This window comes from Marmota monax, unplaced genomic scaffold (genome assembly GCF_021218885.2).
Source record: "Marmota monax isolate L192 unplaced genomic scaffold, Marmota_monax_Labrador192_F-V1.1 WCK01_AAM20220418_F8-fsc00033, whole genome shotgun sequence".
Taxonomy (NCBI): Eukaryota; Metazoa; Chordata; class Mammalia; order Rodentia; family Sciuridae; genus Marmota; species Marmota monax.
In genome coordinates this window covers 4,502,138-4,528,950 of record NW_026694282.1, presented here as the reverse complement: position 1 = coordinate 4,528,950, position 26,813 = coordinate 4,502,138, and the positions used below count along the sequence as shown (strand labels likewise).

Sequence of the window (26,813 nt, the reverse complement as noted above, 5' to 3'; positions counted from 1 at the left end):
CCCACCAAATCTATATTTAGATAGGCAAAATTACAAATGCTGAAATAAAAAGGTTTTTTTAAATTTTATTTTTGTTTGTTCTTTTTAGATGTACATGATGGTAGAATGTAGTTCAACATGTTATACACACATGGAGTATAATTTATTCTAATTAGGATCCCATTCTTGTGGTTGTATATGATGTGGAGTTGCACTGGTGGTGTGTTCATATATGAGCATAGGAAAGTTATGGCTGATTCATTTTACTATCTTTCCTATTCCCAACCTCCTCCCTTCCCTTCATTCCCCTTTATCTAATCCAATAAACTGCTATTTTCCCCACCACCCTTATTGTGTGTCAGCATCCACATATCAGACAGAACATTTGGCCTTTGGTTTTTGGGGATTGGCTTATTACTGAAATAAAAAGTTTTGAAAATACTTTTAAAATTGTGTAATAACAATTCTGTTTCTTTGGAGATAATGCACATTTATCAAACTTGAAAAAGCCAAGAAAAGAGTTTAACTATCTTCTCACTAAAACCATCCTTGTCATGTCTCTGTGGAAACCACATGTCCCTATGTGTGATTTTTTTTTTTTTTTTTGGCAATTATTAGATTTGGACAACTTTGTACTGTGTTTGCCCTAATGTACTCACTGAGTGAGTAAAGAGACAGCACAGGATCAAGTATGTCATAAGTATCTCCAAACACTTTAATTCCATAAGGAGAAGGCAGCACCCAACACATCCAAAGAGGAACCTTGGAACCTTGATATTGATGTGAATGTGTTGATTCAAGTTTTAGGAGTATTGACATATGATGCATACTGATTGCATGCAGAAGAGCTCCACATACACACAACATGAAGGAGAATATTTCTACTTTCAGGTAGGACTGCCCGAACTTTGAACTACCTCGAAAAATAAACTGTTTAGACTTATATGCAATGTTCAATTATTTCAATAAGAGTACAATAAACATCAAACCCTAAATGGTCAGAAAAACTGCAAACAACTTCAATGCAGTTTTTTAAAAAGATGCTATGCCTGTCAAAAGCAAGCCATACAACTTACCCGGACCATATGGTATCATCTGAAAGACAAAAATAATGAAAGGAATTTGTCTAACTGCGTCACATTAAGGTTGACAAAGGAAGTATGTGCTTTAAATATCTAATTAAAAACAAGCCTATGTGGCAGATCACCATTTCCAGCCATGTGTGTATGTGTGTGTGAATGTGTGTATGGCTTAATTGACAGCATGTCACTAATTAGCCCAGGAGAGCATTTTCGTGTGAAAAACGAATGATGTAATTTTGGGAGAGAATATGTTCAGACCTTCTGCAAGGAATTACTTGGATAAGTATAATTAAATTTAATTTAAAATATATATTATAAAGTCACAAAATTCATAAAAGATGATGTCCTTTTCCTCCAAATTGGAAAAAGCACTTTCATTGTTGTTGGTTAAAATATTTTATTTCTGCCATTAAAAAATAAAAACAAATCTGTGAGCCATATGTGTCTAGTCATAGATTGGCATCTCATGGCAAATTAAAAAAAACACTTTTAAAATATTTTCCTAAAGACTCTTTTAGGACAGTTTTAGGTTCATAGCAAAATTAAGAAGGTACAGCTATTTCCCCCTTATCATCTGTCCCTGAACATGCAAATCCTCTCCTTGCAACATCCCTCAATAGGATGATACATTTGGTATGACTGATGAACTTACATTTACACATCACTATCACCCAGATTCCACAATTTACATCAGGGTTCGCTCTTGGTAGTATACATTTGGTGGTCTTGAATGAATCTTTAATGGCATGTATCCATCCTGACCATATCATATGGAGAAATTTCACTGTGGGACTCTGTGCTCTTCCTATTCAATTTTCCCTTACAACCCCTGGCAACTGCTGATCTTTTCAATGTTTCCGTAATTTTTTTCCTTGTCCAGAATGTCATATAATTGGAATCATATAGAATGGAGAATCTCCAGACAGGCTTCACTCAGCAACATACATTTAAGTTTCCTCTGTGTCTTTTTATGGCTTCATAGCTTATTTGTTTTGGGTGCTGAATAATATTCCATTGTATAGATGTATGACAGTTTATTTATCCATTTATTACTGAAGGGCATCTTGGTTGTTCTAGGTTTTGGCAATAATGAATAACACTGGTTATAAATGTTTCCTCTTATAGAAAACAGAACCACTGGGGCATGTTATGAGAGCCTTCTTTCTCTCCCTCCCCCTCCACTTTTGGGGATACAGTCCTTATGCTCTGAGAATGAAGTAAGAGATTTTTGTGTCTTTGTCCTCCTCTAAAAATTTAAACTTTAGAGATTATAGGACTGTTGTTTTTAAATGAGATGTAATTCATTAAATTCATCTGATAAGGTATATAATTGAGAGGGTTTTAGTATATTATATACTACTACCACTATCTAATTGCAGAAGGTTTTCTGCATACCCCCCAAATCTTAAAGCACTGGTATTTGAATTTTGTATTCAGCATACATACTTAGGGTATTGAATTCAATTTTTGTTTTGCCCAGCACACCACTGTCACGGAGATAGCTGCTTATTTCGATATCCATTCTTCCTTCTTACTTAAACTAGACTAGATCAGAGTGTGATCCCAGCAGCTTGGGAGAATGAGGCAGGAGGACTGCATGTTCAAAGGCAGCCTCAGCAACTTAGTGAGGCCCTAAGCTTAGTGAGACCTGGTCTCAAAATAAAAAATAAAGATGCGCTGAGATGAGGCTCACTGGTTAAGCACTGCTGGGTTCAATTCCCCGGTACAAAAAAAAAAAAAAAAAAATCAGGACGAAAGAAAGAAATAGTGGCAGCTTAGGGGAAAGCTATTGTGAGTCAGCCAGTATACACTGCTTGAACCTTCCTTCCTCCCATTGCCGAAAATGAAAGTATAATAGCTGGAGCTCTGGCAAACCACTCTAGATCACAAGGTGTACTCAGGAATGGAAGTCAGAGGATAGGATGATTTTGGATAATGAGCCTGGGTTCCTGACACACTTGATCATACTGGTCCTTAGATTTTTATCTCTGGAAAATTTCTTCTACATAGGAGATAAACAAATGTCTATGTTTATGCTACTATATGGGAAGATTTCAAACACATGCAAGTGGACATTTTAATATTAAATAACATGTTTTACCCACATTCCCATCAATGTCATACATTTTAAATTGCCAAAAAGTTAAGGCACTTGAAAAACTATGGCCAATTTCTTCTGCTCTTAAAAATAATTATTATACCAAATTGTTGCTCAGCACGGAACACCAAAGTTTTCAGCAACTTATTTAACTTAGCTTCCCACATGTACTCGCTCATTCATACTTTGGGGCATGTGTAATACATAAAGTTCAACAGTCCCCATAGAAACTTGGAACACTGAGCAGTAATGGTAATTGGTCATACTTTCAAACCAATCTACAAAATTGTACTTTCAAACCAGAGGCAAGAAGCCATCTGAACATTTGTATATCAGCACTCAAATCCATTAAGAGGTAATGGAGTGTGCAAACCAGTAACATTATATGGGGATACAACTGCTGGCTGAAATAAGGTTCACCTGAAATCGTATGCATTCATCAGCTTCTTCAGAACTGCTTCATATAAAATCAAATTCAAATTCCTTAACAAACCAAAACAAGTCAGGTGCTATTTTTGAAGACTGTCCTATGAAAACGATGAGGTATTCCAATATAATGATACTTCTATTCTAAGCCCTCTGCCATTACCTTGGTGAACTCACCTAAAAATCAAAACATTCTGACAGAAATTAAAATGCTAATACAATACAGTAAACTCCTATAGAGCAGAGAATGTTTAATTCCTCTTCATATTCCCTGGTAATAACTAGACCAGGGTGTTAAACAGACTAGATGATCAGCAGATGGTCTTTGAGTTGAATCAATAGTCCTTAAGTGAGCATCATGTTAAGCACTTGAGTAACAGATCAACTTTGTGACCTTGCAGAAACTACTTTTCATTTTCATTTCTTATCTGTTAGAAGGGGATAAATCTCTCTCCTCCTAGTAGTAATAAATGAGATATGTATGCTAGGTGTCTAAGGCAGTGTCTGGTAACAAAAGAGGCAGTCAATAAATAATAGATGCTGTCCTTGATATCATTGTTGATATTTTATTGTTGCTATTATTGTGTAAATATTAGTACTCTGCTTAAGATCCTGTTCTGTGGACTGGGCAAACACACTATTGTAAAACACAGTCCTTGCTTAGAATTTTGGCAGGACAGATGTATGAAAAGATAAGCGAAGATGTATATAAAGTAGGAGGGTCTCAGCCCCAGGAGGGATACTGCAGTGAATAAACAGGGCTGGTGGACCAGGACTGCAGAATTAATTGATTCCTAAACTGAGGTTTTGACTGCTGAGGTTTTGACTGAACCTCTAGCCAAGGCTTTCCTATCTTTTTTCACCTCTTCTCCTCTAATCTCTCTACCATGTTCTGTCCTCTGAGATCTTAACATCCCTACTTCTTTCTTGAGACTTGGACTTGTGTTCTCCTTTTGGCAGATCATCCCTATAGATTAAAAGCCTGGTATGGCCTGCTCTGGGGCCTGGGTCCAGGACTCTTCACAGCCGGGTAGGGACCTCTGGGCAGCCTGAGGAGGCAGGGCCCCAGCTTGTGCCATGAGCAAAGCCAGACAGTGCTATAGGAGTTCAGGGAGATGAGCCCACTCTGAGGACCAGCATGGAGGCCGCTTCCTGGAGCAGGTAGGAGGGAGATTGTGTTAAGAAAGGAAGGTGTAGAGAGGAGGGAAGGAGGACATTCTAGGCAGAAGAAGTCCTATGAGCATCACTTGGGAGCCAAGAGTGGTCTCAGCAAACTGGAGCAAAGAAGATCTAAGTGAATTTTGTTCAAGGTGAGGTTAGAGGAAAGCAGGGACCAGACCGTGGCCTTCTTATGTTGAACTGCATTTGAGGAATGTGACTTTGCAGAAACACATAATTGGCTTTGACACTAAGGGAAGAGTAAAGTGCATATTATTTGTCACCAATGTCATGTTCATAATGGTACATGTGGAATGGATGGGCAGCCAGTGGGTGTTTAGAGCAAACTGGAAGGAAGGTGAGTCTGTAATAGGCAGGAAGGCCTGATTTCAGAAGTACATAATTGGTTCTGACACAAAGATAACTTTTGAGTAGAATCAGAAATGTTCATCAGACAGCAACCCTAAGGAATTTAAAGTTTCCATTTAATATCCAATTTGTAGCACAGTATCTTAGGGACTGCAAGGTCATCCAGAACATGTTTATTTTAAAGGTCATGAAAACCATATTCAGAAAGTCAACTTTGCTGCTTGGTTGAAGTCTCAAAGCCAGTTGTAAATAAAGCCCAGATTATAAAATGACCCCTCCTCGGGCTTTTGGCCCTGACAATGAAACCTTGATATAGAATCCCATGCTTTTAGTTTTGGTGATACAAATTAATAGTAGATACAGGGATTTTCTCTTAGCAAAAATATCATATGTACATCTAAGCAATACAGATCTTTATTCTTCTTCCAGTATTCATTTTCCTCTGTCAACATCAGTTGAAACTGAGCAGAACACAAAGGAAAACTAAAATGTGTCCCTCTTCACAACTTTCCGTTGAGTAATAATGCTATTATTTTAAAATTTAAATATGATATTATCCTTTCTACTTAAAGGTTACTATTAACAGGGAAAACAGGAGAAAGAATTTTGAGATTAACATTTAGAAATGGCATCTATTTGATAATAGTCTAATAAATTATGAACTTTTAGTGTTTTGCTTCAATTTGCCAACTCAATTACAATCTCACTTTAATGGGGCTGAATTGCTACTCACTCTGACTCCAGACAGACCAAAAAAAAAAAAAAAAAAAAAAGAATCAGGTCTATCCATACTAGAAGACTGAAAAAATAAACTCTGAACAGCTGTGCTGTGCTGCACTGCACCAAAGGGACATTCGTTTTCTTAAAGTCAGGTGACAGAAATCGGACCCTCTATCACATAATTCCTTTAGGCTACCTGACCAGTGATTCTATTCCATACCTCTTGGTGCAGACTCTGGTGCAAAATGACCTTGTCCAACCACTGCAGCAGTCTCCAAGCCCATCCATTGACTAGTCATAAATGGCCTATTAGAAAGAGGCATTTAAATTCTACACACAGGTTGCAATTTTTAGCATCACCTTATAAACAACTAACAAACTCCTTTGAAAGATACTTGTCTTTCCATGAACTAAATTAATCCTTTATATTAAAGACATTTAGTACACAGAAGCAATAAATTATTCTTTGGTGCCCCAAGTGATTTTTCTTAGTTGTAATTTAAATAGTAGTCCCTAGATCTAGCATATGCTAATACAGGAAATATTCATATAACTTCTACAAACATATTTAACATTTATTCAGTGTGCTCGTTTGCTACTTAAGGATAACCACAAACAGGAATGTTCTCAATAATTTGAAAACTAAAAGAAAAAATTGGAACTCATACCTAACAAGGACTTTTATTTTTAAATTCAGTTCTTTTTAGTTATATATAACAATATAATTCATTTTGACAGGATTTTATTAAGACTAAAGTTTCAGCATTATTGACAAGGTCCTCTTTAAGGAGGACTCACAATGTAAAACATGAAAATATGCTCAAAGGGGAGTCATAAAATTCACACATTATTGATGCATTTCTAGCTGATGGTAAATTTTTAACGGGATTTTGTTTTATGTTTATGAGGCTGTTTGATCTTAAAAATCTGTTTGCACGAGCACTGGAATTTTTAATGCTTCACATTTTATTGTCTCCAGTGTCTTTTTGATAATTAATCTTGATGTCTGTTTGTTGTTTGGAATAAATGACAGAATCCTCACAAGTGGTAGACATCTCATAAACAAGAGATAGGGACTGTGCAAGCCATACGGAAATTAGAACACGATAAAGAAAAAATATTTTTCTTCCTTAAAGGATAATGGTTTTCAGTTAATTCCAAAGGTCAAGTGTAAAAAAATAGTCCCTTTCCTTAAATACTGAGATTCATCATCCTGACATTATTTACTAGATCCACAGTTCATGAACTGATAAAAGGCCCCATGATCTTGTGCTCTGCTGTCATACTTTTAAGGATTCCTTAATTATATCTTAAGACAAAAATGTAAATAGTGTATATATTCAATCTTGGGCACTGGGCTTTATCACACTATGTTTCAATGACTTTCCAGTTTTACCACTGCTAATAAAAGCTGTATTTATTTCCTGCTATTTGTCAGACATCATCCTGAAGTTTTTATTATGTATTATAAAATATTCCAATCATAAAAGGTACAGTGAATTATAAAGCAAATGTTTATGTAACTACTAGCCATTTCAATAAATACTAACATTTTCCAAATATTAACATTTACCATTTTCTTTTTTTTTAATTATTATAAATGTGGTTAAAGTATGCTACACACATTCCCCAATTCAATTCTCCTTCCTCCTTGTCCAGAGACTTACCAATCTTCCAAAGGTGGAGCATACTTTTCCCATTCTGTTTTTACACATGAGCATTTTTACCTAATATCTAGTAAAGATTTATGTGACATTGAAAATAATATAAATGGTATCATATTTTTAAATGGAATCATTTTCCCCTCAATACTACATCTTTTAATTTGCATATATTAGCACATGTTAATCTAGGTATTTGTTTCTATAGCATGTTACTGTATGAATAAACCACCTGTTACTTATCCATTTATCTTCTTATGAATGTGTGATTTTATCAGTTTTACTCTATAATATTCAGGACTTCATTGAGCATTTGTATTTTCCAGTATAAATACCTAAAGTGAAATTGCTAGGACTTAGGCATATATTCAACTTGACTGACTTTGCCAAGTTGCTCCTTCAAGTGATTACCTCCTCACTGACACTGCTCTTTGACACTTCTTCTGATTTTTTTTTTGCCAGCCTAACGGTATAAAATGCTAGCTCTATTGTTTTCATGTGCAAATCTCTGATGACTTTTTTAAGGCTGAGTGTCCCTTTAATGCACATAAGCCAGGCATGTCTCCTAACAATCCATTTTTGTTGACTAGGTTGTCTGTCTCTCTAAAAAAAAATAATAATTTCTGGGAGTTCTTCATATATTATAGATACTACTCATGATGTTATAGATATAAAAATAATATATCCTAGCTTGTGTCTTGTCCTTTTACTGCATCCATGGAGTTTTTAAGGAATATTAAAATTTTAATGACTACACAAGCTTCACTATTTGCCTTTTGAGGTTGAGGCTCTTTGTGTTTTAATTAAGAAAATCTTCCCGAATGCAAGGCCATAAATAAAGTATTGTGTATTTTCATCTAATAAGTTTTCAGGTCATGCACTTCACATTAGGTTTTTAATCAATCTGGCGTTTATTTTTGTGTCTGGTGCCCACTTCTTGGTTAATACATCTCTTAACAATTACACATAATGCCACTTCTGCCATGTGTCAAGTTCTCTCCTATGTGCCTGCCTATTCATAGGTTCATCTTTTATAATTTTAAAATATTCTTGGTACAGGGAGATCAAACCCAATGTGGTACTCTATCACTGAGCTATACCCCCAGACTTTTAAAATTTTATCTGAGACAGGGTCTCAGTAAGTTGGTTAGACTGGCCTCATGTCTCAACTTCTCAAATAGCTGGGGTTATAGGCATGCACCATTGTGCATGGCTATTTACAGGTTATTTACACATCTAAGTTGTTTTGTTTATCTATGTTATAATCTATACTTTTTTTTTTAGATCAGAGATTGAACTCAGGAGTACTCAACCACTGAGCCACATCCCAAGCCCGATTTAGTATTTTATTTAGAGTCAGGGTCTCACTGAGTTGTTGAGCATCTCACCATTGATAAGGCTGGCTTTGAACTTGTGATTCTCCTGTCTCAGCTCCCAAGCCACTGGGACTACAGGCATATGCCACCACGCCCAGTTTAATCTCTACTCTTTTAATACTTATAGCCTGGAAATAAGTCTTAATTTTGGTAGAACAGGCCTATTCTTTCTCCAAAAAAGTTCTGCATATACTGGATATGTGGATTAATTTGTGGGGCAATTGGTATCCTTATATTAAGATTTCCTATTCATAAATACTACATATCTTTACTTAATGTTTTAATCCTTCAATAAATATTTGTAAGTTTATTCTGAGAAATTTTGATTAGGTAATGATGTATTTCCAGCATAATTAAATGGAGACTCACACATGGAAACCTGACTGACCACATCATAGAAAAAGCCTCTCATGCATGTGTCACACTTAAGCATTCAGGTTCTCCTGGAGGATACACAGACAACCCACTCGGCCTCTCAAGGGAAGGAGGACTGACTGTCCTTTTGGTAGCTGCCAGCTAATCAGCACTTTGTTATTTCAAACAATAAGAAATGGAAAACAAAATTTGCTCTTTCAAATAATTGTTTTTCTTCCTCTCATTGCAACTCATTTGCCCACATTAGATGAAACTATTGGTTTCACCGGTTTCGTTGGCACACAGGTAAAGAAAATGGTCTTGAGATACTCCAAGATGGCCGCGAATAGAGTGCATCACACCGCATGTACTGCGCAGGTGAATAACGAGTTAGAATGACAAAAAACTATCTTGTTAGTAATTTACAGCAAAATGGGGGTGCACCGAAACCTAGAGGAAGGATTTCCAGCACCGAGGTCAGGTAATTGAGTCTCAAACACAAGCCAACTCTGCGACCTGAGATCCAGGCTGACTGATGCACGCGGCCCGCCCCGAGGCTACAGACGGTGGGGCGCCACCGAGAAGTGACCAGCAAGCAGAGAGAAACGTTGCTACGGATTCTGTGGAATCCTGCTGGCTGTGCCCTCACTGAGCCCTGGGCTGAGTTCGGGATTTCAGACGGGGAAGGAAACGGTCCAGTTCTATCCCCCACAACGGAAACTCCACTAAGGAAGCCAGCAGCCACTATCTTGGAGAGCTGACGTAACTACCGTCAGTCTCCGACAGATTGCAACAATAAAACAGGTGTGTGTTACTCAACCCATCTCCCATATAGCAGGGAATTCACATAAAATCTCTCCTAGGCTTTCCGGGGGAGCGATTATCAGAACAAGCCTGCATAAAGACTCGGGGAAAGCTAGAGACACCTGACTTCCAACTCCCCCTCCCATCAGCGGCGAAGAAAACGAAACCTGTCTTGCCAGCGCTGGGGGAGGGGCAAGCTGAAAAAATCAAAACAATAGAGTGCCGGGGTTCCAAATAGCCACCCTCCACACCCAGGAAATGGCAGGCCCAGAGTACAGTTTGAACTGCCGAGAGGCATCACTCAGGGGAAGACTGGTCTAGCAGGAGAAGCCAGGACTAGCAGGAGAAACCAGGGGACTAGAGGCCAGGCCCTCGCGACTGGGCGGCTGGAGAACGCCCACCCGCCGGCGACCGACCGCATGACTGGGCGGCTAGAGATCGCCCGCTCGCCTGAGACAGCCCACCTGCTGCCTATGCGACTGGGCGGCTGGAGACCGCCCGCTGGCCTGCGACAGCCGGCCCACTGCCCTTGCGACTGGGCGGCTGGAGACCGCACGCCCGCCGGCAACCGACCGCACGACTGGGCGGCTAGAGATCGCCCGCCTACCGGCGACCGGAAGCTAAAACCAACCAGAGACAGTCCAGTCCCACCCCCCCATTCGGACACCCCGGCAAGGAGCCTGGGGCCCGCCATAGCAGAGAGGTGACGTCACTGGAGCTCGGCCGTCGGAATTCCTTCCCAGCGGAATCCACTTTAGCAGGCATAGTCTACCAACACAAAGGAGAGACAACAGAGATATACAAATCTATAGGAGAGAGCAGAAATACAGCAATCAAATAGAGCTGGAAAGTAACGTGAACAACATGAAAAAACAAGGGAAAAAAGGAGTACAAACAATGCAGGACAACTTAAATCTACAGGAGGACCCAGAAGCATCAGAAACATGGATAGGGAAAGAACTCAAGGCAAACCTAACTCAGATGGAAAGGAATATTAGAGAAGACATGAGACAGCAAGTCCAAGCAATGAAAGTATATTTTGAAAATGAATTAAACAAACAAATTCAAATGGCAAAGAACGAGCTTTACCAGGAGATATAGATCTTAAAAAAAATCAAACAGTAATCCTAGAAATGCAGGAAACTATAAACCAAATTAAAAACTCAAACAAGAATATTACAAATAGACTAGATCAAGTAGAAGTCAGAACATCAGATAAAGAAGACAAAGTTTATCAACTTGAAAAGAATATAGTCAACACAGAAAAGATGCTTAAATCTCATGAGCAATCTATTCAAGAGATATGGGATGTCATAAAAAAACCAAATTTGAGAGTCATCGGGATAGAAGAAGGCATTGAGATTCAAACCAAAGGAATGGACAACCTATTAAATGAAATAATTCTAGAAAACTTCCCAGAGATGAAAGAGGGAATGGATTGCCAAATCCTGGAAGCCTACAGGACCCCAAACATTCAAAACCGTAATAGACCAAATCCAAGACATATAATTATGAAGATAGCCAACACACAGAACAAGGAGAGAATATTAAAAGCTACGAGAGAAAGGAGGCAGATTACATTCAAGGGTAAACCAATTAGGTTAACGACTGATTTTTCATCACAGACTTTGAAAGCGAGAAGATCCTGGAACAATGTATTTCAAACGCTGAAAAATAATGGATTCCAACCAAGAATACTGTATCCAGCAAAATTAAGCTTCAGATTTGACAATGAAATTAAAATCTTTCATGATAAACAAAAGCTAAAAGAATTCACAGCCAGAAAACCAGCACTGCAAAGCATTTTGAGCAAAATACTACAAGAAGAGGAATTGAAAAATAGTGCCCAAACCTAACAGCAGGAGGTATCTCAGTAAAGGGGGAGGAAAATAACCAAAAAGTAAAAACTAGCCAAACTAAAATAAATAAATAAATAAACATGACTGGAAGTACAAACCATATTTCAATTGTAACCTTAAATGTTAATGGCTTAAATTCACCAATCAAGAGACATAGGCTAGTAACCTGGATCAAAAAAACAAATCCAACAATATGCTGCCTTCAGGAGACTCATATGATAGGAAGAGACATACACAGGCTGAAGGTAAAAGGTTGGGAAAAATCATACCACTCACATGGCCCTCGGAAGCAAGCAGGAGTGGCCATACTCATATCGAATAAAATCAACTTCAAACCTAAGTTATTCAAAAGGGATAAAGAAGGACACTATATACTGTTAAAAGGAACCATCCACCAACAAGACATAACAATTATCAATTTGTATGCACCAAACAATGGTGCTGCAATGTTCATAAAACAAACTCTCCTCAAGTTCAAGAGTCAAATAGACTACAACACAATAATTATGGGTGACTTCAAGATACCGCTCTCACCATTAGACAGATCCTCTAGACAAAGGCTGAATAAAGAAACTATAGAACTCAATAGCACAATCAATAACCTAGACTTAACCGACATATATAGAATATATCAACCATCATCAAGTGGATACACGTTCTTCTCAGCATCACATGGATCTTACTCAAAGATAGACCATATATTATGCCATAGGGCAACTCTTAGTAAATATAAAGGTGTGGAGATAATACCATGCGCCATATCTGATCATAATGGAATGAAACTGGAAATCAATGATAAAAGAAGGAAGGAAAAATCCTACATCACATGGAAAATGAACAATATGTTACTGAATGATCAATGGGTTACAGAAGACATAAAGGAGGAGATAAAAAAATTCTTAGAGACAAATGACAATACAGACACAACATACCGAAATTTATGGGACACAATGAAAGCAGTTTTAAGAGGGAAATTCATTTCTTGGAGTTCTTTCCTCAAAAAAAGAAAAAACCAACAAACAAATGAACTCACAATACACCTCAAAAACCTAGAAAAGGAAGAGCAAATCAACACCAAATGTAGCTGAAGACAAGAAATAATTAAATCAGAGCAGAAATCAACAAAATTGAAACAAAAAAAACATTGAAAAAATTGATAAAACTAAAAGTTGGTTCTTTGAAAAAATAAATAAGATCGACAGGCCCTTAGCCATGCTAACGAAGAGAAGAAGAGAGAGAACTCAAATTACTAACATATGGGATGAAAAAGGCAATATCACAACAGACACTACAGAAATACAGAAGATAATTAGAAAGTATTTTGAAACCCTATATTCCAATACAATAGAAGACAGTTAAGATATCCATAAATTTCTTAAGTCATACGATCTGCCCAGATTGAGTCAGGAAGACACACACAATTTAAACAGACCAATAACAATGGAAGAAATAGAAGAAACCATCAAAAGACTACCAACCAAGAAAAGCCCTGGACTGGATGGGTATACAGTGGAGTTTTACAAAACCTTCAAAGAAGAATTAGTACCAATACTTTTCAAGCTATTTCAAGAAATAGAAAAAGAAGGAGCTCTTCCAAATTCATTCTATGAGGCCAACATCATCCTGATCCCAAAACCAGACAAAGACACTTCAAAGAAAGAAAACTACAGACCAATATCTCTAATGAACTTGGATGCAAAAATTCTCAATAAAATCCTGGCAAATCGAATACAAAAGCATATCAAAAAATTGTGCACCATGATCAAGTAGGATTCATCCCTGGGATGCAAGCATGGTTCAATATACGGAAAGCAATAAATGCTATTCACCACATCAATAGACTTAAAAATAAGAACCATATGACCATCTCGATAGATGCAGAAAAAGCATTCGACAAAGTACAGCATCCCTTTATGTTCAAAACACTAGAAAAACTAGGGATAACAGGAACTTACTTCAACATTGTAAAAGCTATATATGCTAAAACTCAGGCTAGCATCATCCTAAATGGAGAAAAACTGAAGGCATTCCCTCTAAAATCTGGAACAAGACAGGGATGCCCTCTCTCACCACTTCTATTCAATTTAGTCCTTGAAATACTAGCCAGAGCAATTAGACAGACAAAAGAAATTAAAGGCATAAAAATAGGAAAAGAAGAACTTAAATTATCACTATTTGCGGATGACATGATAATATATTTAACAGACCCAAAAGGGTCTACAAAGAAACTGCTAGAGTTAATAAATGAATTCAGCAAAGTGGCAGGATATAAAATCAACACGCATAAATCAAAGGCCTTCCTGTATATCAGCAACAAATCTTCTGAAATGGAAATGAGGACAACCACCCCATTCACAATATCCTCAAAAAAAATAAAATACTTGGGAATCAACCTAACAAAAGAGGTGAAAGATTTATACAATGAAAACTACAGAACCCTAAAGAGAGAAATAGAAGACCTTAGAAGATGGAAAAATATACCCTGTTCATGGATAGGAAGAACTAACATCATCAAAATGGCGATATTACCCAAAGTTCTCTACAGGTTTAATGCGATGCCAATCAAAATCCCAATGGCATTTCTTGTAGAAATAGATAAAGCAATCATGAAATTCATATGGAAAAACAAAAGACCCAGAATAGCAAAAGCAATTCTAAGCAGGAAGTGTGAATCGGGAGGTATAGCGATACCAGATCTCAAACTGTACTACAAAGCAATAGTAACAAAAACAGCATGGTACTGGTACCAAAACAGGCGGGTGGACCAATGGTACAGAATAGAGGACACAGAGACCAATCCACAAAATAACAACTTTCTTATATTTGATAAAGGGGCTAAATGCATGCAATGGAGGAAAGATAGCATCTTCAACAAATGGTGCTGGGAAAATTGGAAATCCATATGCAACAAAATGAAACTGAATCCATTTGTCTTGCCATGCACAAAAGTTAACTCAAAATGGATCAAGGACCTAGATATCAAATCGGAGACACTGCGTCTGATAGAAGAAAAAGTTGGCTACGATCTACATACTGTGGGGTCGGGCTCCAAATTCCTCAATAGGGTGCCCATAGCCCAAGAGTTAATAACAAGAATAAACAAATGGGACCTACTTAAACTAAAAAGTTTTTTCTCAGCAAGAGAAACAATAAGAGAGGTAAATAGAGAGCCTACATCCTGGGAACAAATTTTTACCTCTCACACTTCAGATAGAGCCCTAATATCCAGAATATACAAAGAACTCAAAAAAATAAACAATAAGATAACAAATAACCCAATCAAAAAATGGGCCAAGGACCTGAACAGACACTTCTCAGAGGAGGACATACAATCAATCAACAAGTACATGAAAAAATGCTCACCATCTCTAGCAGTCAGAGAAATGCAAATCAAAACCACCCTAAGATACCATCTCACTCCAGTAAGATTGGCAGCCATTATGAAGTCAAACAACAAGTGTTGGCGAGGATGTGGGGAAAAGGGTACACTTGTACATTGCTGGTGGGACTGCAAATTGGTGAGGCCAATTTGGAAAGCAGTATGGAGATTCCTGGGAAAGCTGGGAATGGAGCCACCATTTGACACAGCTATCGCCCTTCTCGGACTATTCCCTGAGGATCTTAAAAAAGCGTACTATAGGGATACTGCCACATCAATGATCATAGCGGCACAATGCACAATAGCTAGACTGTGTAACCAACCTAGATGCCCTTCAATAGATGAATGGATTAAAAAAATGTGGCATTTATACACAATGGAGTATTACGCAGCACTAAAAAATGACAAAATCATGAAATTTGCAGGGAAATGTATGGCAGTAGAGCAGATTATGCTAAGTGAAGCTAGCCAATCCTTAAAAAACAAATGCCAAATGTCTTCTTTGATATAAAGAGAGCAACTAAGAACAGAACAGGGAGGAAGAGCATGAGGAAAAGATTAACATTAAACAGAGTCGAGTGGGGGAGAGAGAAAGGGAGAGAGATGGGAAATCATATCGAAATGGTAGGAGACCCTCAATGTTACACAAAATTACACATAAGAGGTTGTGAGGGGAAAGGGGGGTGGGAAACAAGGGAGAGAACTGAACAACAGCAGATGAGGTAGAGAGGGAAGGTGTGAGGGGAGGGGAGGGGGGATAGTAGGGGATAGGAAAAGTAGCAGAATACAAGAGTCACTAATATGCCATTATGTAAAAATGTGAGTGTGTAACCGATGTGATTCTGCAATTTGTATTTGGGGTAAAAATGGGAGTTCATAACCCACTTGAGTCAAATGTATGAAAGATGATATATCATGAGCTTTGTAATGTTTTGAACAACCAATAAAAAATACATTAAACAATAAAAAAAAGAAAATGGTCTTAATAAATTGTATATTTTGAGTGATTAGTGATTAGTGACACTCCATTCAGGTTTTGTGCCTCTTTCAACCTAAATTCTAAGAGTTCTGTTCCTGTTATTTGCAATATCTTTCTAAGATTACATTTCTAATTGGTTATTACTATTTAGAAATGGAGCTATTTATTGCTTTCCTTTGGTTGTTCTGAGGAATATGTATAAACTCCTTAGTAAATAGCTTTGTATATATTTACTCTTCCTTACCTTCTTTCATCCTTTCCACAGAAGTGCAGAAATGATGCCGAATATTAGCTTAACACTAGAAATATCATAAAATATGAAGCTATATAAACTATTTATATAAAGACCATAATGGATTTTTGTAACACACATCATTATTAGACTCATAATACATTAGATAAGTCTTATAAACACAGGTAGATAATTTCATTTAAAAACCCCATGGGTTGATGTATTTTATATACTCTGCATGCTGCTTTGATTTTTTTCTTGTGAAATCATATACAACTCAATATGTCAAGTGTACTATGAAACAATCTAGTGTTTGGGGCACTACATACTTACCCAAGCAGGAATTTTGGTAGTCAACCCAGGGTACACATGTTAGCATGTCATAAAATCATAGATTGGATTGGAAAGCACTTATGCTTTTAAAACATCTGGTCCCTTCACTGCACTTTTATCCTATGAACAAAATCAGTTAAGCAAAAATATGGTTCTTACTAATTAATAAAGACTTCATGAAGTTATAAGCAGCTTTGAGCATGTGTCCATTTGCAATGAAATGATAGTTCTTGATTCCACACTTATGGAAGGGGAAGTTAGATCAAACTTTGATTTTGGAGAAAGGTACTTCTCTCAGGATGTGCTGAATGAATTTAGGTGAAAAAAAATGTTGAGAAAGCAACAAGGTGAGTTGTTCTTCAGGAACTTAACTGCTCTTGACATATTGCTACCTTCTCCATATTTATTTCCACTAAATATTCCAACATGGGAGCCAGGTTTGAAATATAATGAAGCAAATTAAGCTATTATCTTCAGGTGTTAGCACTTAAATTCTGTTTCCTTTCTATTGTCAGGGTGGGAAAAAGGTTGCTGAGTGTCCTCAAGAACACATGGAAATAGTTTTATTCCATTTTACTTAAGTATGTATGTGTTGAATTAATGTTTCAATCCTTAGAAATAATACTCCATAACCCATTAGCTCTTTGACCTGTGTCCAACCAAGGGAGAAAAATTAATTTCCCTTAAAGCAGAACCATTTTTAATAAATTGCATTTTTTTGTTTCACTTGAGTTTCAGTGAATTAATGACTCACTGTAAAAAACAAACTATCTTTCCACACAGTGTTTTAAAATGGGTATTTATAAAGCTGTCCCTCCAATATCACCTCACTCCACAAAAGATGCCTCTATCTTATCAGTCATTCAAAGGAACACTCTACCCTCAATTTAGTACGAGTATTTAAGTAACTTTTCTACCAACATAAATCAGGGGCTTATATAACCACTTTAGGAATCACAAAGCTAAGGCAAATGACATTTGTACTAGTTTCATCCTGAAGAAAATCCCATTCTGTAATGAATTCATGTCAATTATGATCCTGATGTTGTACTCCGCTGACAACCAAAGCCAGTGTGATCTGCTTCCCCACCATTCCAATAATGAATAACAGCCTTTGACAAACAGCCTTTCTCTTTTCTGCAAACAATGCAAATCACACACAAGCAGAGTTTCAGAAAATGGTTAGATATAAAGCTGCCTGCTGAGCCTTCTAGACAAACTGCTCAGACTGTTTCTCAAAGTGCAGTGAATAGAATTAGCCCTCAGAAGAAACTATCTAGAAAGCTTTTCTAACACAATGGAAAGTCAATTCAAGCCAAAAGGCCCCAGTTGAAAAGTTGAGGGAGTGTCACTTGAAGGTCAAAAATGACCATTTATTTTGGTCAAAATAAATTAAGCCTTTCGGTGAAAGAGTTCCACAAATAGGATGAGTCAGGCTGTTCTGGTTGTCAAAAATTATTTGAATTTTTGAAAGAAAGCTTTTCTGAAAGAATTGTTAGTTTAAAAAGGGTATGAGAGAAGAAAAACTAAAATAAAATAAAAATTATCCTCTAAAAAGACAATAGCAATAATTTTATCCAAAAGTATGACAAGATGTTTCCTATTTCTGTCCAAATGGGGATAAGTTTGTTACTTCCACAACTTCCCTGAATTCGCACGATTTATGATAAAACCTGTGCATTGGCTTGAAAGGACATCATGGCAGATAATCCAAGGTGTTCTTTTATCACCTCTTTGAAAATGGAAATCATTTGTTGCATTTTAACAAGAATACTTTCCATTTAGAAGGATTTTCATGTTGACAAGACCCTCTTCCTGTATATTCTACAAAGGGATTTTCATAGCACTTTCAGTATAAAATCTAAGAACAGGGCATTGGAGAACAGTCACAGTGAGTTTTCTCCATCAACAAACACTTAATTCAGCTGGGCACATATCACATGCGAATGCTGGGCCAGCAGCTAGTGAGGTGAAAATCAGCTCTCCATCTTGTCCCTGAGGAACAGAATTTCTGTACTGGTAGGGGAGGTGAAACAGGGTACAAATGTCTTTGTGACACTAGGGATGACTTCCATGAAAGCAAACACACTGTACAAATAAATAATGTTGCTCAACCGTTGTTCCTCTTACCCACCTGACTTTGCCAAATAGTTTTTGTGATCCACACCAGAAGAGATTGTTGTTGATCATCCCATTCTGTTAAAGAGCCTCCTCCCTATGCGCTAGAAACTCATAAATAAGGGGCATGAAAAGAATGTCAACTTGCTGGCTATCTTATTCAAGGGGCCACTCACATTTGAACTTTTCCCCTATGACAAACGCAGAGATTGTGGTGATTCATCTTTTAATGTCGACTTAAAAGATGAAGTTATACTTTTATAAAGTCTTATATCTTTTTTGGCCAAACAAAGTCCTCAGATAGAGACACACCTCCCACAGAAATTGTTAGAATTTCACAAACTTTTGAGGAGGTTGAATTAGCTTCTGGCATTTAGGCAGCTTTGATCTTTTCTTCTCCCTCCCATTTCTTGTACAACCCTAGATTTGACTACTTGTGTTGGTAGGCAATTTGTCTTTCAGATTAAACATTTCCAACCACAAAATTACTTATGATCTTGTGTGACTGAGGACATTCAGAAGCATGCACCATTTTCCTGCAATGGGAATCAATGGAATAATATGTAATAATAATGTCTGTGAAAACCTTCAGCTTTTGCCAATTGACAATAATTGTTTTTGGTGGAACTACCATGACTAATTCTATTATGTTCATAATTAGTTAATATTATTCAACTTCCTTTATGGTATGGTAATTTAATAATTGGACTTGTTTCTGATGTTTTCAGGTAACATCTACATGGCACTTGACAGGACTTTGCATAAACCAAATCCAACATGCGCTAATATATTTCAGATTTTGTACAGCATAAACAAAATGAAAACAGAACAAAATGAAAATTGCAAGATATGGTTCACAAGGAGGAGTAATAAAATTTAGGTGGCAATGTGTATGTCCCACAGTAGATCACAATGAAACGTCTGAGCAAACAATGAAAATTTAAAAGGTAGCTTGGCATTCTCAGACCTCAGAAGAAAGTACCTATGAACCATATGAAAATTAATTATAATTTTAAAAATTAATTATAATTAATTTAAATTTTTTAAAAAATTAATTATAATTTTTAAAATTAATTATAATTCATGTCCTAAAAAGGAGATGAATGCTCATCACAAAGAAGGTGTAAATGACAAAAACAATAAGGGTTGGCCTGTCACTGGCCACTGAGAGAACCATTTTACTCAATGTCTAGAAGAGATGAACATGAGATAAAGATGCAAAATATCTCTTGGGAGAGGACACCACAGAGGCAGGGTAGAAAAGAGAAATAAAGCCACTTATTGGTTTGCTTTGGAGATATTCTAAGACATTGTTTTTCTGTGATTCTACCATTTTATTGTTGAATACGGTTATGGATTATGCACACAGCATCCTCTGATTCCAATATGAGTACTTCTGAGAATAAGGTTCTTACCACAGAGAGCCGCATTTACAATGTTCGGAAGTCATTGATCAAGTTCACACAATGAAGTACCAAATACAAACCACAGTTTGTTTTCCACGAAGATAGGGGCCAGTATCTTGACACTGACAGTCAACTATACTACTTGTTTTCTTTTGAGGGCTCACTTGCTAGACATTTTTTTCTTTTTCTTTTAAACCACCACCAGAAAAACAAACTTTCATAAAATAAATATGACTAACACTTTGAAGTAAAAATAACCCCAAAGAAGTCAGGAATGGAATATGGTGGAATTTCCATTGATCCATAAAACAATCTTGGCTTTACATATAAATCTAGTTTATTCTTTACTCATTTAAATTATTACCATTTCATGTTCAGACTCACTGGCAAAACATCAGTTAGTTTAAAGTCACTCCTCCACATACTGCCCCAAACTTTAACACTTGAGTGAAATATTTAAAACTTGCCAGACCAAGGAAAAGTCAGAAAGTTGCCCCATACAGGGTGTCCACTGCCCTGTCACTCTGTCTCACCCTCCTCTCATGCATATGAGAAAATATCATCCAAATTACTTCACATTTGCTAAAGCCCACCATCACAACAAGTTAGAATCAGCCAATGAACCTCAGTGTTTCAATGAATAAATAAAAAAGGCACTGTACCGGATCTTCAGTTTTGTGACTATTCAAGAGGTCAGACAGGAAATCTTCATTAAGGCTCTCTCTTCGAATCAGTGTAAATTCCCGCAGGAAAACAGCCCCTTGGCTTTGGTCTCCACATACCTAGAGAGATAAGGTAGCTGAATTAAGCCTTCAGTCAGAGCCTGGAGGGAGAGGGCACTGAGGGATTAATGTCTCCAGTTGTAGTAACCTTCTGGATTCATTTCAAGTCTGATTAGAGCAATCAAAAACAATGCACACAAATATATATTAGTGTGAGAGCCACTAGAATATTCTGGCATGTGGCTCCTCTGACAGATGCCAGGAAAGTCCCCTGCTAAATTGGCTCTTCTTAACTAGCTGGTGTACATAATTCTGAAACTGGTGATTATCGGTTATCTTTGTGGCCAGGTCTAGTGTGATTAGGCTCCTACACGCATCCCATTGGGCTGTTCATGCATATGTATCACATAGGCTGTTTGGACCCAGAGGGTTCCATCCTTAGTCCAATAGATCTGAAAGCCAAGGTGGGTCCCATGACCTGTTACATGTCTTCCAAATAAGTAGGAGCTGGCCTGAGCCCAGAACTGACTTCCTGAGTTATTCAAGGGCTTTAGAACCAGATGCACTCACAATAGCTGCTCCGGAAGGAGGTATTGGAGAACTTTTATCTACAGCTTATCCATTCCAGGTTCTTTATACATGTTATCTTGCAACAGCCCCATGAGGTGTCTGTTATCAGCCATACTTTACAAATTAGGAACTAGAGGTACAGGAATTTGCCAAGCCAGTAAGTGTTGAAATCAACATTCAAATACAGGTCTGACTCTAAAACCCTGATGTTTTAATTTGATCCTTTTGGTGCTGGGCTCTCCAGGCCTCCTCTGGTTAGGTGTGAACTGTTAAGTGGTGACTCATTAACTCAAGGAATGAGCAATCCACCCAGGCCTTCTATGACCTCTCTGAGCCTCAGTTTACTCATTCTAAAACAGCCACGATTTCTGACTTCTGGAAGACAGACCATGTGTACACAATGATTATTAGTGCAGTTCCCTGCACATAGTAAGCATTCGGTAAATATAGCCACCGTTATTTTTATCAGAAGGACATTCTATTCAAGGAACAAGTAAAAATCCACATTTTTAATTTCCAAGAAGTTTTTTTTGTTTTTAAAGGTTGTTTTTTTTTTTTTTTTTTTGTACCAAGGAATGAACCAAGGGGTGCTTAACCACCAAGCCACATTCCTAGTCCTTTTCACTTTTTATTTTGAGACAGGGTCTTGCCAAATTTTTAGGGCCTTGCTAAGTCCTAAAGCTGGCTTTAAACTTGGGATACTCCTGCCTCAGCCTCCTGAGGCTTTGGGATTACAGGCGTGCACCACCACACTGGGCCCATGTAGTTCTTTTTTTTTTAAATTTTATTTATATTTTAGTTTTAGGTGGACACAATATCTTTATTGTACATTTATATGGTACTGAGGATCGAACCCAGTGCCTCATGCATGCTAGGTGAGCACTCTACCACTGAGCCACAACCCCAGCCCCCCCATGTAGTTCTTTAACCATTTTTATAACATGTGAGTATCCACCATAGTTTTTTCACTTTTTTAATGTTTATATATTTCAAATTTTATATCTTTTTTAAGATATTGATAATGTCAATAATAAATAGACAGGTGTTTATATTACTTTATACTTTCTCAAATGTCTGTAGTAGTACTTAATAAATTGATTTTAAACCTTTAAGTCTTTTGGAATGGAGTATAATTTTCCATAATTTGTATGTGATAGCCTCTGTGTTATACAGTAGTGACAATTTCATTGTGGTAGACAGAATCATGCCCCCAAGACCTTCCCTCCCTGGTGTTATACCCGTGAATATTCTTCTTTACACAGTAAAAAGGACTTTGTAGGTATCATTAAGGTTACTAAGTTGTTGACTTCAAGGGAGGGTTAGTAGCTTGGATTACCCAGGTGGGGTAGTATATAATCACAAGACACCTAACAATAGAGCTTTCTCTGCCTGAGGAAGTATCTGTCAGAAATGTGGTAGAAGAACAAATCAGAGAGATTCAAAGTGTAACAGGGACTTGAGCTGCTATTGCTGGATTGTAGATAAGGGTGCACATGGAATTCATGAGAAGAAAATAATCTCTGCCAACAACCAGTGAGCTTGGAGGAGGACTGACTCCATACCTAGATAAGATGCATCTTTGGGCCAACAACTTGATTTTAGCCAAGTGAGACCAAGAATACAACATGCCTTGACAAATTTCTGATTTAAAAAAATTGTGAGGTAATATTTTGCTTTTGTTTTAAATCACTAAATTTGTGGCAATTTGTGATGGCAGCACTGAAAACTAATACAATCACTGAGAGGCAGGGTGCAATGAGAGGTGATTTTGTTTGCTCTCCTACATTAACTTTGTAAGAACTAACTGATCTTATACATGTAAAGATGGAATTTGCAAAACCTCATTCTTGGAAATGGATCCTTCTAGCTAATCTAAATTCCTGCTGTTTAAAATTCATTTTCTCTTAGCTCTTTTCTCATTGGGGTCAATCATTGCTTGAGTCTGTAGTGAAATGCACTTCACAACTTTTCTTGACCATCCAACTTCCTTGCTCTGAAGCTTTCCTGATTCCCCACTTCTTGCCAGGTATACACTCAGGTCCTGTTCAGCTCTTCAAGTTCTAGGTGAGGGAGAACATACCTGTACAAACCTCTGAGAAAGACCAAGAAATGAGTTTAGGGTGCCCAAGTCTGCCAATGAGTAATGTCTTAAAATGAGTAATGTACATTGATGATATTGAATCTCAAAAAATCCAACTCAGTTTTGAAGGCCAGAATTTTCAGAACTAAACAAGAACTAATGAACACAGGAGCATTTTTTTTTTTTTTTTGAGAATACTTTTGTCCCTATGGAAAGCTTTTTTTTCTTTTGTTGAACTAATTAAGGAAATGGACAAAATAACTCCAATATCATCCCCAAAAGACAGTGAGATGTCAAATATAGAGACTGAATACTCATTACTGCTTGCAATAATATAGGATAATCATGAAGCACTTTGTCCATTCTATTTATATAGTAATTCTCAATCACAACTGCATGTTTGTTTAACAGAGTATCTGCATGTTTCTATCTCCTAAGAATGCTGACATCTCTTAATTCTCACCAGATGATCATCAAATACTTTTATACAATACCAATGCAGAAGGTCTTAAACTAAAATTTAATTTAATTCTAAGACTAGATAAGAATATATAAGTAAAATGAATATAAATAATTCCATTTCCCCATGTTTTTGCACATGTGTTTTCCATTTAATTGCTATACATGAGCATCATTACTAATTACACAATTCTAAAAAATTAGTTTAGCTAAAATCATTAGTTTTGAATATCTATCTACCAACCACAAATAATAATTATTTTCTGTATGTTTCACAAATGCTGTCGGAATAAGGGAGAGATATCAAGATACGTAAATCTATAAATTTTCTGTTTCAAGCCAATTTTTAAAAACTCTTCAAAGCCAAAGTATCAATACTTTTATTCCTTCATTTTTCCACACATTCATATGTACACACATTTATTCAAGTCTTGCTAAGAGCTACACTACACCACAGAACATATTTCCTTTTTTCATGGCACAGCCATTCTGACAAGTACATGGATGTGGCCCAGCTGCTCACCAAAGCTCCCATCTTCTCATCTGTATATGCACCTGGATAGCATTGCCAGGCCTCCTTAGTAGCTAAGATGCCTGAGTCTGAGTTTTCACTGGTAGAAGTTATGTGTGCTACTGATAGGCCTAGCCTATAGAACTCCCCAACAGTCCTTTCCCCATACTCTTTTGGTCTCTGGTCTGTCTGAGATGAAGATGGCCTCAGAGAAATTTCAGAGTCAATGATGAAAGGCAACAGAGCCTCCATCAAACTTGTTCCCTGAAAGACTGCATGCAGGAAGCCCACTCCATGACCTGCTCACTTAATTAAGACAAGTGATTAAGAAGTAAAGGGCTGCTGTGTTTGAACTATCATCCATTTTAGAGACTATTTGTTACTGCGGTTAACCTATCCTAATACAATGAGCAATGGTCAATGAACACAAAAGCCTATGAGTCTACAGAGAACAAGTGATTAATTAACCTAGGAAGGATTATAATAGGCTTTAAAGGGAGGAGGCAAAGGAATAGTGGGAATTTACCAGCTGGACAAGCAGAATGGAGGTGATGAAGGGAAGATTCTTACCCTAGGAAGACGGAACGGCCTGGACAAAGGCATGGAAGCATTATTTGGTTTGATATGTTTTAAGTAGTCTAGCATGGCAGGAATGTGGAGTACACAAGGACAAGTGGTAAGAACTGAATTTGTACAATGGGCAGGGATCAGATTCTGAATCAAGGTCCCTGAAAGATTTATGCAGCCAGAATCTTGCTTGAAGTTGCATGTTGGAAGTTGGTAGTAAGTCTAGAGATGAGGTTTTAGGTAAATGCAATTAATCAGATAAGAACTTGTAAAGACCTGCAGGGCTAGGGAAGAAGGAAAGGATTATAATATCTGGCAACCAACTGAAAGCAAAAGATAATTCTCAGGCCATACCTACATCCTCTGTTTAGATTTGAGTAGCAGAACAGAGTAGATGGTAGCAAATCCAGCAAAATAGAAACTATCAGAGGAACAAGTATGTGGGTTAGATGGTAAGTTTGGTTCCTGAGAAGTGGAGTCTGAAGTGCTTGGGCAGAGAAAGATGAGGGTGATGTACAGGGAAGAGACTGGGATGGAAAGCTGTTCTGTAAGTGCTGGTATCATAGGAAGAGTGGATGAACTTGACACGAATGAGCTTGCCAAGGTAAAGAATGGAGACTTACAAGACATAAGTGCTAAGAACCCTGGGGCAAAATGATATTTAACATGTAATGTGGATTTATCTCTACTGGCTCATTTATAACAAAATATTAACAAGGAGAACCTACTTTATGTTGACTTTGGTCTCTAGGTTTCCTTCTATCAGTTTTCTCTGAAAACATCTTATATTAACACAACAGCTTATCACAAAAAAATTAGTTCCTTAAGGAAATCAGGATCTACAAGTGATCATCTCCCAAACCCTGAATTCAACTAAATGTTGAGGGAAACTTGAAAATTTCCAGGATAAACTTTTTTTTATTTTTTGGTGGACACAATATTTTATTTTATGTGGTGCTGAGGATCGAACCCAGTGCCTCACGCGTGCTAGGCAAGCGCTCTACCTCTGAGCTACAACCCCAGCCCTCCAGGATAAACTTTGAATTTGAAAATTCTATTTCTTATAGTCAGACCATGTTTCCTGAATTTTTGTTTGGAAAATGTGGCTACATTTTGATATATCAGAAATTGCCTTGCAATCAAAAGGTAGTTAGCATATAATAAAAGTGCATCAAAATTGGCACTAATTGGGTTTTATGGTTCAGTGGTGTTAGTTTTATAGATAGAAAAGCAGAAATGTAAGTGGAAGAATTGTGTGCATGGCCAGTGACTAGTTAGGAAAAGGGACCACAGAAAGTATCTCTGAAAAACTCAAATCTCTGTTGGATTCAAATCTTATTATCCACCCACAGTAATAGAGAAAGGAACATGGAATCTCTACTGAAACATCTATTTTTTTTTTCCAATGGGATTTCTAGACTCCTAAGGACTGTTCTCCAGGTGTAGGAAGACTGCTGTAAACTAGAATCTGGACCCCAAGAGGATTTATTTTTTCTGTTGCCATCTTGATTTCCTGCTTCAAACAGGGAGCCCTATTTTTGACTATTGGCACACCAGAGTACCCCTGAGAG

The 26,813-nt window shown here is 37.3% G+C and overlaps 1 protein-coding gene across 2 annotated transcripts in view; it reads right to left on the bottom strand.

Moving 5' to 3' along the window:
• Positions 1–26,813, bottom strand: part of Adamtsl1 (ADAMTS like 1) — a 935,498-nt gene that overhangs the window by 650,686 nt on the left and 257,999 nt on the right. For both annotated transcript variants that reach the window (XM_058586373.1, XM_058586374.1), the window contains exon 2: positions 20,996–21,115. In XM_058586373.1, the coding sequence (XP_058442356.1) occupies positions 20,996–21,115 (120 nt within the window). The remainder of the gene's footprint in view (positions 1–20,995; positions 21,116–26,813) is intronic.